Source organism: Trachypithecus francoisi, unplaced genomic scaffold, assembly GCF_009764315.1.
Source record: "Trachypithecus francoisi isolate TF-2019V2 unplaced genomic scaffold, Tfra_2.0 Contig00057_ERROPOS647011, whole genome shotgun sequence".
Classification (NCBI taxonomy): Eukaryota; Metazoa; Chordata; class Mammalia; order Primates; family Cercopithecidae; genus Trachypithecus; species Trachypithecus francoisi.
Window position 1 is genome coordinate 35799 of NW_022680466.1, and position 15705 is coordinate 51503.

Genomic DNA, 15705 nt, shown 5'->3' on the forward strand with positions numbered 1-15705 from the left:
TTTTTAGTAGAGACGGGGTTCGCCATATTGGCCAGGCTGGTCTCAAACTCCTGACCTCAGGTGATCCACCCGCCTAGACCTCCCAAGGTGCTGGGATTACAGGCGTGAGCCACCGCACCTAGCATGTGTTTTATTTTTAATTTAGAACTCATGTATGGCTTGTCTATATATTGAACTGGTAATGTGACACACAAACTGTTGTGAAAAATGCCAGTTACTTCGAATGTAAGCATTTTTTCCAAAATTATTTGTGTCTAAATCAATTCCTTCTATAAATCAGTAAGAAAAGGATGAAACAATTCAACAGGAAAAAGAACAAAGGATAGAAAACTCAGAGAAGAAACACAAATGTTCCATAAACATATAATGATATTTAATTAAATTCATGAGTAATCAGAAAAATTCAAATTTAGGTGGAATCCCTTTTATTCATCCATAACATCAACAAAAAGTTGGAGAATACCCAGCGGTGAAAAGGTGTGGGGGAAATGAATGATGTCATCTCCCCACACTTTTCACCGCTGGGTATTTTCCACTTACAGTAAGTTGGCACAACATTTTTGAGGGCAATTAAAATTTATATCTACATAGTCTTCACTTCAACAATTCCATTTCTAGATATCTATGCTACAGGAATACTTGCCCATGTTCACAAAGAAGCATGTACAGGGATTTCACTGCAGCAATGCAGGTAACAAGAAAACTAAGCATAATCTAAATATTCATCCATTGGGGAATTATTAAATAACTATGATGCATCCAGACTATGGATGATGCAGGAGTTTAAATGAATGGGTGAACGTCTGAGTACTGGGAAGGAAAGAATCTAAGACATATCATGAAGTGAAAGAATCAAATTGCAAGATGTTACCATTTATGTAAAGAAAAAAGATTTTTCAAGCAACACAACAAATCCATTTTGCTTTATGTAAATATGTATGTAGGCAAATGGGAAAAACTCTGGAAGGATGTATACTAAATGCAGAGTAGCATTACCTCAGGGATGAGGGAGTAGGGCACAAGGAGGGTTTTTGTTGTAACTGTTATTGCATTTTTATACATTAAAAATAGAATCGGGCTGGGGGTAGTGGCTCATGCCTGTAATATGAGTATGTTAGGAGGCCAAGGTGAGAGGAGAACTTGAGCTCAGGAGTGCAAGACCAGCCTAAGCAGCATGGGAAGACCCTGTCTCTACAAAAAATACAAAATTGGGTGGGCATGGTGGCATGCACCTGTGGTCCCAGCTACTTGGGAGGCTGAGGTGGAAGGATCGCTTGAGGCCGGGAGGTGAAGGCTGCAATGAAATGTAATTGTGCCACTGCACTCCAGCCTGGGGCAAAGTAATATCCTGACTCTGAAAAAAAAGAGGAAAAAAGAGAATATAACCATGTATTATTTGTATGATAAATAAATTTAAGTTGCCTCTTAAAGAGAGCCTACCAAATTTAATTTTAAAATAACCATAGGATTGCAATCAACAGAGGCTGATTTGGGGAATGGAGGAAATATCTTTTTTCAGAGGTATTGACCTCAAAATTCTGGACTGAGAAGGATCTTACAATGCAGTTAGTTTTCTGTCATATTCAGAGAGAATATACACTCACAGTTTCTCGGTCCAACTGTATGCTTTCCATACATTTCCATCAATGTGAGAAATATAGTTTCCGTGGAAACCTCTGTGAAGAAACACAGTTTATATCCTTGAATAGGTAGGACAAGAATGAACAGGATAAGTAAAAGAATCGTGGCAACCTTGTCGGGGATATTCAGTTACAGAAAATAACACCTGCTTTCTTATTTCCAGAGCTATCAGCTTCCCAGTTCGCACAATTCATCAAGAAACAATGTGGGGCCACTGGCACAAATGATGAGGCATCTCCCGGAAGCTTAACTTCCTATCCATCCCATCTCTTGGACAGACGATGCCAGTTAATTACTTTGAATGTAAGTATTTTATCAAAAAGCACTTATGTGTCTAAACAAACTCCTACAAATCAACACAAAAATGGTAAATAATTCAACAGAAAAATAGGCAAAAGCTTATCACTATCGATAAATAAGTAGAAAGAAACCCTACGCCAGGTAGCACCAAAGCTTTGCCCTCTGTTGAAACATCCTAGGCTTTTTCTTTCCACTCTTATTACAACCGATCTGATTTGGCCCCTTCACACTTTACTCCTATGTTTTGCAAGACCTTTCTAAGTTGTCTCCCTGAAATAAGCTTTTCCTTTTGGGCGCTCTACATATGGATTCTAAAATAATCCTTTGCATGTCTACACTTGAACATAAAGAAAAAAACAAAATAAAATAATTCTCCTGTTTTAGTAATTTAACCTCTCTTGCTTGGAAACTTTCAATGGCTTTCCACACCTCACTGTGTAACTTTCAAACTCCTGTAGCTGATAGTCAAGGTTTTACATAATCATATCTGCATTGCTCCCTCACCTAATTCTTTGCAGCCAGATTGGTCTACTAAATTCCAACCATACCTGTAGCCATGCCTTTGCCTAGACTGTACTCCCATTTTTTTTCTATTTAACAAATTATAGCTAGTCTTTAAGACCCAAGTAAAGTTTTAGCTTATCCATATAGCTTTCCTTGATCTCCACACCTCAAGGATCATAGATTCTGGTAAATTCTAGCACCGACAGTATGCATTTTCTTTTAGTGATTAATTATATATACCTCCCTTTTTATGCCTATTCTATTTCTTCCCTCCTATCATTTTCACGTTCTGGAGACAGTAGCATACTTGACCCTGGGTTTGACACAAAACGAGTGCTACATATCGAAAGCCAGGGAAAACGATGAGTTGTGGACATAACTGAAGGACTGAGTAATCATGTTAACAGCCAACACTCCTACATATGCTAGGCACTGATGAAGTGTTTCATATATTCACTCACCTAAATTTCACAACAATCCAATGAAATGGGAACTAGCATAACCCCCAGTTGAAAGGTGAGGAAACTCAGTCACAGAGCAGAATAACTTGCTCTGGGTCACCAACCTAATAAACAGACCTGGGTTCAACCCCAGGTAGCCTGGCTCCGAATCAACTCTTAACCACTTAGAGCCTCATCACAGATCGGGAGGGGACAGGCTGCTGTAAAGAGGGTGAAGCAAAAATGGGAGGAGAGCGGCGGTTAAGCAATGATGTGATGGGGCTAAATAAAAATGGATGAGAAAACAAGTAAAAGACTGGAGTAAAAGCAAAAGACTGGAGAATGGGTCTAACATTAAAGGAGAATAAGAAGGCAGAATTGACAAGCAAAGGTGAAAGTAGAAAGTCAGCTGTCAGTATGGCTTGGGGAGATAAAGGAGGCCCACGAAGGCCTCCAGGAAAAGGCTGGAGAAGGTGATGACTGAGGAAGGTGATTCTTACAAGATGGTGAAGGTGCCATTGTAGGTGTTGGGCTCTGGCACAGGAACTTGGCGGAGCCTCTGCTTTGGGCTGAGATCAATACATGACAGCATCTCATTTCCACAGGTACAGAGCTCACATATGTTGGTGCTTGTGGAGGCCTTCTGTTCCTCTGGTGCAGTTAAAGCCTTATTTTGGGTGTGACTTTCAGACTGAACCAATGAATCTTGAGTAGGTTCTAGTTCAGTATGTGGACCTGTGACTTCAGTCAGGCTTCGATGCAGAGTCTGAACCTGGTCTGGATGAGAAGCTGTAGTCTTCTCCAGGGCTGAAGAATGTCCAATCTCTGCAATGGGCTCTGGAGTTACGGCAAGCCCTGGGTCTGGAGGCTGAGTCGAGGTCTCCTCTGTGGTTGGAGATGGTTTAACCTCTGTAGTAGGTTTTGTAGTTATGGTAAGCTTCAGGGCCAGAGGTTGAACTGTGACTTGAGTCAGGTGCGAATGCTGACCCTGACCCTTGTCTGAAGGTGGAAGTGTCACCTCAGAGTGTTCTGGAGGAGGAGCTGTAGTCATCAGGGCTGTAGAAGGTTCAACCCCGCAGGGGGTTCTGGAGTGATGGTAAGTCGCAGGTCCAAAGGTTGAACTGTGACGCTGGGTGACATTGGATGCTGAGCTTCATGCTGACCTGGTGTTGGAATTGTTACCTCTTGATGTACTAGAAGTTGGGGTACAACTTTCTTAGTAGACTGAGTTGGGGTCTCCTGCGTGGTTGGAGAAAGTTCAACCTCTGTTGTGGATTCTGGAATGATGGTAAGCCCTAGGTCCAAAGGTTGAACCATGGCTTGAGTCAGGTGTGAATGCTGAGTCTGAACCTGGTCTGAAGGTGAAAGTGTCACCTCAGGGTGTTCTGCAGGAGGAGCTATAGTCATCAGGACAGTAGAAAGTTCACCTCTGTTGTGGATTCTGGAGTGATGATAACCCCAGGTCCAAAGGTTGAACTGTGGCTTGAGTCAGGTGTAAATACTGAGTCTGAACCTGGTCTGGATGTGGAAGTGTCACCTTAGGATGCTTTGGAGGAACGACAGTCTTCTTCAGGGGTGTAGAACGTTCAGCCTCCGTAGTGGGTTCTGGAGTGATGGTACGTCCCAGGTCCAAAGGTTGAACTGTGATGCTGGGTGACACTGTTCATCCTGAGCTTCATCCTGACCTGGTGTTGGAACTGTTATCTCTTGATGTACTGGAAGTTGGGATACAACTTTCTTAGGAGGCTGAGTTGGGGTCTCCTGCATGGTTGGAGAAAGTTCAACCTCTGTCACGGATTCTGGCATGATGGTAAGCCCCAGGTCCAAAGGTTGAACTGTGGCTTGATTCAGGTTTGAATGCTCTGGAGGTTGAGCTACAACTTCATTAGGGAGCTCTGGAGTCTCAGCTGGGGCCTCCTGCTGGTTAGAGAAGACTCACCCTCCTCAGCAGCCTGTGGATGCTCAGCTTCAGCCTCCTGCTGGTTGGAGAGGGGTTCTCACTATTAACAGGTTCCGGAGATTGAACTGAAGTCTCCTGTTGAATTCCTAAAGCTCCAGCCTCTTCCAGTGACTCTGGAGGCAGAGGTGGGCCCCCGTGCTGGGTGGCGGGAGGTTCTGCATCATTACCTGGCCTTGAGAGCTGAGCTGTAGCCTCCTGGAGGACTGGAGAAGTTCCCACCTCTGCACTAGGCTCTATTATGGTGAGCTGCGTGTCTGGAGGCTTAACAGAGACATTGGGAAAATCTGAATGCTGAGTTTGATGGTGACCAGGAGGTGAAACTGTGACTTCATGATGTTCTGTTGGATTGCAGATGATCGATTCTTTTGGGGCTGAGCTGGGGTCTCCTGCTGGGCTGGAGAAGATTCAACCTCCCCAGAAGACTCAGAAGGCTGAGCTGGCTGCTCCTGCTCACTGGGGGAAAGTTCAGCCTCTATAGGAGGACCTGGAAGCTCAGTTGGGGCCTCCTGTTGGATTGCAGATGACTCATCTCTTCTGGAGGCTGAGCTGGGGTCTCCTGCTGGGCTGGAGAATTCAACCTCCCCAGAAGACTCAGAAGGCTGAGCTGGCTGCTCCTGCTCACTGGGGGAAGTTCAGCCTCTATAGGAGGACCTGGAGCTCAGCTGGGGCCTCCTGTTGGATTGCAGATGACTCCATCTCTTCTGGAGGCTGAGCTGGGGTCTCCTGCTGGGCTGGAGAGACTCAACCTCCCCAGAAGACTCAGAAGGCTGAGCTGGCTGCTCCTGCTCACTGGGGGAAGTTCAGCCTCTATAGGAGGACCTGGACTCAGTTGGGGCCTCCTGTTGGATTGCAGATGACTCCATCTCTTCTGGAGGCTGAGCTGGGGTCTCCTGCTGGGCTGGAGAAGATTCAACCTCCCCAGAAGACTCAAAGGCTGAGCTGGCTGCTCCTGCTCACTGGGGTAAAGTTCAGCCTCTATGGAGGACCTGGAGCTCAGTTGGGGCCTCCTGTTGGATTGCAGATGACTCCATCTCCTCTGGAGGCTGAGCTGGGGTCTCCTGCTGGCGGAGAAGATTCAACCTCCCCAGAAGACTCAGAAGGCTGAGTGGCTGCTCCTGCTCACTGGGGGAAAGTTCAGCCTCTAAGGAGGACCTGGAAGCTCAGTTGGGGCCTCCGTTGGATTGCAGATGACTCCATCTCTTCTGGAGGCTGAGCTGGGGTCTCCTGCTGGGCTGGAGAAGATTCAACCCCCCCAGAAGACTCAGAAGGCTGAGCTGGCTGCTCCTGCTCACTGGGGGAAAGTTCAGCCTCTATAGGAGGACCTGGAAGCTCAGTTGGGGCCTCCTGTTGGATTGCAGATGACTCCATCTCTTCTGGAGGCTGAGCTGGGGTCTCCTGCTGGCTGGAGAAGATTCAACCTCCCCAGAAGACTCAGAAGGCTGAGCTGGCTGCTCCTGCTCACTAGGGGGAAGTTCAGGCTCCACAGGAGGACCTGGAGGCTCAGCTGGGGCCTCCTGTTGGGTTGCAGAAGGTTCCACCTCCTCAGGAGGCTGACCTGGGGACTCCTGCTGGCTTGGGAAGATTCTGTCTCGTTTTCAGCCTCTGGAGTCATGGGAACCTCCACATCTGCAGGTTTAACTGTAATGCCAGGCAAGTTATAAAGAAATTGATCCTCACCTGGGGGTTGAACTGTCACCTCAGGATTCGGTAGAGTTAGACTCTCCATAGAGGATGCTGGAGGCAGAGCTGGGGCCTCCTCTTGGTTGAAGAAGGTTCTTCCTCCTCAGGGAGCTGTGGAAGCTGCCCTGGGGCATCCTGCTGGAGTAAAGAGGACTGCATGTCTTCAGCATCTCTGGATTTGAGTTTCAGGCTCTAGATGGATTTGAGAAAGTCCAACTTGCTCAGGGGGCCCTGGAGGCTCATCTGAGTTCACCCTGAGTTCTGGAGGCAGGCTGCTGGGATACAATGTATCCATACTCGGATATTCATCCTGCAAAGTCTGTTTCTGATGCCCAGACTTGGATAATTGGTGTGGAATTCCATCAATCTCAGCAAGGCTCCAACGCTGAGCTACATCTTTCTTCAGGTTCTTGGGCGAAACAATAAATATGTTGGTTTTGAAATCTTCCTGTCTAGCGGAACAAGTCTTTCATCTGCCTGATGACCTGCAGCCCGATCTAGATCTGCAGTTGGAACCTTACTTTTGAGGCGAGGAAGCTGAACTAGGGTCTGGTTCTCATCCCCGTCCAGCAGTGGGACCACCTCTGGGAGCCTTTCTTGCGGAGTCAGCTTGTCATTTAAATCCTGTTGTGCTTATTAGCTCATAAGCTGTACAAAGGCAGGTGCAGGCAGCAAGCTGGATTTGGTCAACAGGCTGTAATTTGCCAACTCCGTATCTCTTTCATTGGGTGAGAATGCAATACTATGTGTTATGTAAAATGTCTAATGCCTGGCACTGGCATTTAAGAAATTATCACAATTATTTGGTAAATTTTATTTTTATTTTTATTGTCCTTAAAACTTGTGGGTGTTTTTTTTTGAAAATTGAAGTGTATAATATTTTGATTTTAGTATAAACTGAAAAACTGGCCACCAACTATTTGCATCTGATTCCATCAAGAGGTTGTCCACTTTTTTCAACCTTTGAATCTGGGCTGTCCTGGGGCTTCTTTTAACTAATAAAATGTGACAGAAGAATGTTGTACAATTTTCAACCCCAAATAAATGAGGTTTTGCAGCACCCAAAACCAGTTAGGGTGGCAGGCACAATGCACATTACAGTCATTTATTCCAAAATGTTGCTGTTTTCGCTAAACTGTCGCATGTTTGATAATGAATTCACCACCCTACTAGGTAGAGGCTGCCAGGGAATAAGTGAGGACTCCAATTTTCTGTAGCAGTGGGACCACCTCTGGGAGCCTTTCTTGCGGAGTCAACTTGTCATTTAAATCCTGTTGTGCTTATTAGCTCATAAGCTGTACAAAGGCAAGTGCAGGCAGCAAGCTGGATTTGGTCAACAGGTTGTAATTTGCCAACTCCGTATATGTTTCATTGGGTGAGAATGCAATACTATGTGTTATGTAAAATGTCTAATGCCTGGCACTGGCATTTAAGAAATTATCACAATTATTTGGTAAATTTTATTTTTATTTTTATTGTCCTTAAAACTTGTGGGTGTTTTTTTTTTTTGAAAATTGAAGTGTATAATATTTTGATTTTAGTATAAACTGAAAAACTGGCCACCAACTATTTGCATCTGATTCCATCAAGAGGTTGTCCACTTTTTTCAACCTTTGAATCTGGGCTGTCCTGGGGCTTCTTTTAACTAGTAAAATGTGACAGAAAGAATGTTGTACAATTTTCAACCACAAATAAATGAGGTTTTGCAGCACCCAAAACCAGTTAGGGTGGCAGGCACAATGCACATTACAGTCATTTGGGAGGCCGAGACGGGCGGATCACGAGGTCAGGAGATCGAGACCATCCTAGCTAACACGGTGAAACCCCGTCTCTACTAAAAAAATACAAAAAAAGAGCCGGGCGAGGTGGCGGGCGCCTGTAGTCCAGCTACTTGGGAGGCTGAGGCAGGAGAATGACGTGAACCGGGGAAGTGGAGCTTGCAGTGAGCTGAGATCCGGCCACTGCACTCCAGCCTGGGCAACAGAGCAAGACTCCGTCTCAAAAAAAAAAAAAAAAAAAAAAAAAAAAGCTTGAAGTTTACTGGGTGGGTTTTATTTAAATTGAGTTAAAATAATTATTTTACAGGGAAGGACTTCAAAACACATTGCAACTTCGGGGTGAAAGTTAAATAAAACACTCTAGCCCCAAATTAAGTTCCCACTGAAATGAAACTTTTGCTCCCTTTAAAAAAAAAAATTCCATAAATAGTAAATAATGACTATTTTCTTTTGAGATTACTTTAGAAACTTAATCCCTATTTAAGAGCTTTCATATGCAGTCATGTGTTGCCTGCCATGTGAGGAGCTTGAGAAATGTGTCATTAGGTGATTTCACCATTGTGCTAACATCATAGCATATACTTACACAAACCTAGGTGGTATAGCCTACAGCACACCTAGGCTATATGGTATGGTCTATGACTCCTAGGCCACAAACCTGTACTATGTGTTACTGTACTGAATATTAAAGGCAATTGTCACAGAATGGCACGTATTTGTGTATGTAAACATGGAAAAGGTATAGTTAAAATACTGTATAAAAGATAAAAATGGGGCCCAACCACAGTGGCTCATGCCTGTAATCCCAGCACTTTGGGATGCGGAGGTGGGTGGATCACCTGAGGTCAGGAGTTCGAGACCAGCCTGGCCAACATGGCAAAAACCAGTCTCTACTAAAAATACAAAAATTAGCTGAGTATGGTGGCGCATGCCTATAATCCCAGCTACTCGGGAGGCTGAGGTAGGAGAATCACTTGAACCCAGGAGGTAGAAGTTACAGTGAGCTGAGATCACACCATCGCACTCCAGCCTGGGCAACAGAGTGAGACTCCATCTCAACAACAACAACAACAACAACAAAAAGATAAAAATGGTATGCCTGTATAGGGATAGCTCCATTATACTCCCATGGAACCACCATCATATATGTGGTCTACTGTTGACCAAAACTTCATTTTGCAGCACATGATCGTAAATGATTGACAGAAAGATCTTCAGCAAAATAGTCCACCCAAGGTATATGGGAGATATTGAGATCCAAGTAATAAGCCATATTTGAAAGGCATTATAGTTTTCGAAAGCTGTAGCACAATCAGTCTTAAGGCCACTTACATTCTCCCCACATCTCTGGGATCCTGTTTGAAGGGAGTTCTAAAAAGGCCTGTGTTCAAGCAGCCCAGCATCCCTTACTCCTGGGGCCGGGGGAGACTAACCCCTCTCCTATCTCCACAACTGTAGTAATACAGTCCTCAGTCCTGCTCTCCAAACTTCAAATAAGAGGTCAGAGCCAAGGGTCAAGACTTTAGGAAAAGCCCCAGAAATACCCTGCACTCAAAAAGCAGTTTCAGAGTTTCACATTTTCCTGAGAATGAAACAAATTATCCTCCAAATTCTGCTGCTTATTTTGAATTATGGTTATACTGGATATGTTATCTGACCCTTGAGGGTTTTTTTTTTCTGAGATGGGAGTTCACTCGTGTTGCCCAGGCTGGAGTGCAATGGAGCGATCTTGGCTCACCACAACCTCCACCTCCCAGGTTCAAGCGATTCTCCTGCCTCAGCCTCCCGAGTAGCGGGATGCATGCGCCACCGTTTCCCCATGTTGGTCAGGCTGGTCCTGAGCTCCCAACCTCAGGTGATCCGCCCGCCTTGGCCTCCCAAAGCACTGGCATTACGTTTGAGCCACTGCGCCCAGCCCTGTTACCTTTGATTTTTTATCTCCACATACTTGAATTAAACCGTGTAGTTCTTCTTCCCATCTGACATCTACAATCTCTTCACTGGGTCTGTACTCCACAGCTATTTTATCACTTTCTGAAATAAAGTTAGCAAGGATCAATTCAGAATGTTTTTCATTCTAAAACTTCCTGCATATATTGGTAGCAGCCCACAATGAAACATTATTTTGGTTTCTAAAAGCAGAAAATAAGAGCACTTTCCTGGAAGTTCCCTCATTATACCCTTGGATTTTTTCTTTTTTTTTGGAGACAGGGTCTCACTCTGCACCCAGGCTGGAATGCAGTGACACTATCAGAGCTCACTGCAGCCTGAAATTCCTGGGCTCAAGTGATCTTCCCGCCTCAGCCTCCAGAGTAACAGGGTCTACTCCCCTGTGCCCAGCTAATTCTCTTTTTTAGAGACATGGTCCCGCTTTGTTGCCCAGGCTGATCTCAAACTCCTGGCTTGAACTGATCCTTCTGTCTTGGTCTCCCAAAGTGCTGAGATTTCAGGCGTGAGTCACCATGTCTGGTCTCACAGCTCAGTTTTTAACATATGCATGAAATATCAACTGTGTTTGGGTCACAGGACTTTATGATGTTACAGATAGGAACTAAGGAATAATAACATAGGAAATAGCCGGACGCGGTGGCTCAAGCCTGTAATCCCAGCACTTTGGGAGGCCGAGACGGGCGGATCATGAGGTCAGGAGATCGAGACCATCCTGGCTAACATGGTGAAACCCCGTCTCTGCTAAAAAAACAAAACAAAACAAAACAAAAAACTCGCCGGGCGAGGTGGCGGGCGCCTGTAGTCCCAGCTACTCGGGAGGCTGAGGCAGGAGAATGGCGTGAACCCGGAGGTGGAGCTTGCAGTGAGCTGAGATCCGGCCACTGCACTCCAGCCCAGGCAACAGAGCAAAGACTCCGTCTCAAAAAAAAAAAAGAAAAAAAAAAGAACATAGGAAATAAAAAATGTGGAAACAAAAATGTTGAATCACAATATGACTAAATGGAAAGGCATCAGGTGTGGGGTCAAAGTTCAAATCCAAAATAGGGACCACGGGGCTAGTAGACACTTCACATTAGAAGCACAGCTAGGTGTCTACTCACTGAGAACCGGAATTCCACCAGATACAATGAACAAAGCTTCAGAGTGAAAACATTTGAACATTTTTTTTGGCAGAAAATGGCCCACATGCTCCATAGACAATACAACTTCCTTTAAGGCAAACTAGAGCTATAATGCTTTTGGTCTAAGAAGTTTTGAGTGTGTGCAAGGGATACCTCTGCACACTAGGGAGAGGGAGACAACCCACACATTTGGCTTCGTTATTAAAGGTCCTCCCTCCCTGTAACCAGATGGGTTATTTCCCCTAAGATCCAGATGAGTAAAAATTCATACACATTCGATGAAATTCCAGAAGTTACCTTCAAACTCTGCTACTCATTGAATGCCATGAAGATATTGGAAAGAAAAAAAAAAAGAAAAAACAAAAAAACAACCTTTCTGCTCAACAAGGGATTGATATTATCACATTTGAGAGAACTTCAGAATCTCAGGCCTGAACCCAGGGCTGCTAAATTAGGATCTGCAGTTTCTCACAATCTTCAGGTGATTTACATGGTCATTAAAGGTTGAAAAGCTGCCTTGAAACAGTCCTTCCTAAAACTGAAGTGGAGGAGAAGCAAAAATCATCTGGTAAATTGTTCAAAGTAATCTCAAATGCAACCCAAATTTACAGAATCCCAGGTGAATCTCAGTAATCTGTATTTTTATCCTTCTCCCCATATAATTCTGATGTGCAGGCAAGTTTGAAAACCACTGCTTTAAGGCCGGGCGCGGTGGCTCAAGCCTGTAATCCCAGCACTTTGGGAGGCCGAGACGGGCGGATCACGAGGTCAGGAGATTGAGACCATCCTGGCTAATACGGTGAAACCCTGTCTCTACTAAAAATACAAAAAACTAGCCGGGCGTCGAGGCGGGCGCCTGTAGTCCCAGCTACTCGGGAGGCTGAGGCAGGAGAATGGCGTAAAACCCGGGAGGCGGAGCTTGCTGAGATCAGGCCACTGCACTCCAGCCTGGGCGGCAGAGCACGACTCCGTCTCAGAAAAAAAAAAAAAAAGAAAATGCTAAGGAAGTCAAGTGGTCTGCATGAATTCTGAAGACAAATGGAGAAGCAAAGAACAAAATTTGTCAATGAATTTCCAGCACAGTCTAGGTTAAGGGAGTGACTTTCTTGACTGAATGACACAGACTCTGGACCACCTGATCAGTTATTACCTTAATGGAGGAATTATATTACAATGTACAGGTACTTTAATTAGAATGACCTGGCAGTTACTGAGGCAAAATTTTCTGCTCCTTTGAATCCTGCAACACAAGAAGGATCTACATGGATGTTCTCTTCTCTGAACTGTTTGGATGAACTGGTCAACGGCACTCATTATGCCTTGGGTTTTAAATTTGCATCGTGGTCATAATCTGTTAATTAATTTCTCATATTTTTAATAAAAAGTTTGCCTATATATTTTAGACAGAAATTACCTTACTTTGCTGAAATTCTGAGAAATCCTAGACAGTTTTCAAGGCCAGGCTCAAATGTCACCTCTACTACCGTTTGCTGTGCCTCCTGGCACTGTGCTTCTGACACTCTGTACGGTCCTCCATGACAGCATGAGCACGATTATATTACAGGCAATTACTCATGCCCCCCTGGCTCATTTGTTGACTCCTTTAGAGCATAGATCATGTTTTATTTATTGTAGCAACTAAAACAATATGTGTTCAACCAATGACACCTATAAACAAAACTACCTGCCGAGGGCAGAGATGCAGGGGTAAAGTCATGCCAAGATTAAATCTCAGAAACCATTGTAGATTTTTCAGAGTTGACCAATACATTTATTGTATTAATTATAAAAAAAAATTTACAGTGTTTTCAGACTTCTAGACTTCAAAAGACAACTCTACACAATGTGTGTTTCTAGAAGAAAAAGTGTAACATTGTCCCCTTATTTCTAATTGGTATCTGAGAAAAAGAGGCCTCACTCAGTTTTGGTATAGGGAAGGGGGAAGTTCATTTCCAGCAGAATTTAATACTCCAGAACTAATAAAATCTAATTATTTAATCTGGTATTACATATCTATAAACCATGAATGGCATATCAAGAAGAAATAATCTGTGATGCATTTAAAGCTTTTAAAAATGATGAAACTTATTTGTCAAATGTAACAAGGATACACCTTCTAATGTAGAATAGTGTCCCAGTCTAGTATTAACGTTATTAATGAACAAGGCTATGTTCTTCAAGTACATTCCATTTGCCCCCAATCCCTATCTTCTGTGTCAATAATAATATAAAAATCACCAGCTGGCTTTTATAGGTGCTTTCTTTTTTTTTTTGAGACCGAGTCTCGCTCTGTCGCCCAGGGTGGAGTGTAGTGGCGCAATCTTGGCTCACTGCAACCTCCACCTCCCAGGTTCAAGCCACTCGCCTGCCTCACTCCCAAGTAGCTGGGCTTACAGGAGCCCATCACCACACCCGGCTAATTTTTATATTTTTAGTAGAGATGTAGTCTCACTATGTTGGCCAGGCTGGTCTCAAATTCCTGACCTCAAGTGATTCACCTGCCCAGGCCTCTCAAAGTGCTGGGATTACAGGCGTGAGCCACCATGCCTGGCCTATACAGTGCTTTCTATTTGCCAGACATTGTCCTAAGCACTTTAAAGCACATTATCTCATTTTATCCTCAGATCAGCTCCATAAAACAGCTACCATTATTACCTCTACATGTATATAGATATACGTGTGTGTGTGTGTATATATATACACACACACATATATATATCTACATACATTGAATGTCTCACCATTGTTTTCACTTTTGCCTTCAACCACTATATATATTTTAACGAGTTTAAGAGGAGAAACAATCATTTGTGTTTTAAAATTTTCCCAGATACCATTTCTGCTGCTCTTTCTTTATCTCTGAAGTTCTAGTATTACCACTGGTATAATTTTCCTTTGGCCTAAAGACCTTCTTATACATTTATTTTAGAGCAGAACTTCTGTCAACACATTCTCTTAGATCTTCATCCGAAATGTCTTTTTTTTCTTTTTGCCTTAATTGTTGAAGGATATTTTTGCTGGATATAGAATTCTGGATGGACATTTCTCTCAGTACTTTAAAGATGTTCTGCAATTACTTGAATCACTGAAAGGCTTAAAGTTGGGGACTGGCTCTACCACATACATGTTTTACAGCAAGGTTCATTACTTTTATATCTTCATTGTGGACCATAGCCTTTATCATCACTAAATCTTTGTCTCATTTGAGTTTTTAAATTTTGCTTTGAACCTAAACTTTTATAACTCCTTTCTTTTTACTTCCTACAATGTGGAGTTTATCAGGGACAACAAAGGCAGTTGGAAATACATAACTGGAGTTTAGAAGAGAGGTCTAGGTAGGAAAATAGATCTAGAAGTCATTGATATTTTGGTGGTAATTGAGTCAACTGATAATTAGGGGAACGTTGGGGAAACTAAATGCTGAGGACTATCACATGTAAGAAGGATGTATGAAGGAGGAATAACTGGTCAAGGAAATTGGGTCATGAGTGGCAACAGGAAATTTAAGAAGGATGTAGTGGCCAAAGGTATCATACATGCATTGTATATGTATGTAGATATATATCTTTCAATGTATGTAGATATGTCTACATACATATACACTGCATGTAGATATACATTGAAAGTATAGATATATATCTATATCTCATTGAAAGTGTATATGGATATATACACACATACACACACACATATATATACAATTATAAGGGAGGGGGTTAGAATAAAGAAACCTAAATGGTTGCAATACTTTTATGTTTTATTTAGAGGTAAAATGCTAACTCTAAGTAGGTAGGTTAGGTATATATTTTGTAATTCCTACAGCAAAAACATAGCACGGATATGACCAAAAGCCATTTAATAAAACATAACACTAAAAAATTTCATTTAATCCAAAAGTAGGCAGAAAAAAGAAACAGAAGAAACCCCCCCAAAAAAGAGATAATCAGAAAATAAATAATAAAATAGGAAACCTAAATCCAGTCATTATCAATCATATTAAATGTAAATGGTCCAAAACACATTAATTAAAAGATGCTGTCAGATTACATTTAAAAGAAAAATTAAAAAAACAAGAAACCATTTGAAAATATAATGATATGGCCAGGTATGGTGGCTCATGCCTATAATCCCAGCATTTTGGGAGGCTGAGGTGGGCAGGTGGCTTGAGCTCAGGAATTGAAGACCAACCTGGGCAACATGGCAAATCCCCATCTCTATTTTTACAAATTAAAAAGTAAATGAATATCATAATATATAGTTTAAAAGCAAAAGGGTAGAGAAAAATATGTCATTCTAACACTAGTCAAAAACAGTATTATATTACTAATATA

General features: G+C 43.0%; 1 protein-coding gene and 2 pseudogenes across 1 annotated transcript in view; all 3 read right to left on the minus strand.

Moving 5' to 3' along the window:
* LOC117086971 (leucine-rich repeat-containing protein 37A3-like) overlaps positions 1–4100 on the minus strand; it is a 29987-nt gene extending 25887 nt beyond the window's left edge. Inside the window, 2 exon segments of the mRNA XM_033216716.1 lie at positions 1605–1676; positions 3386–4100. Coding sequence (XP_033072607.1) covers positions 1605–1676; positions 3386–3936 — 623 coding nt within the window. The 5' untranslated portion in view covers positions 3937–4100.
* Positions 4101–4308: 208 nt separating this feature from the next.
* On the minus strand, positions 4309–5708 carry LOC117086836 (annotated as a pseudogene).
* A 287-nt stretch (positions 5709–5995) lies between these two features.
* LOC117086917 lies at positions 5996–9648 on the minus strand (annotated as a pseudogene).
* Positions 9649–15705: the final 6057 nt, after the last annotated feature.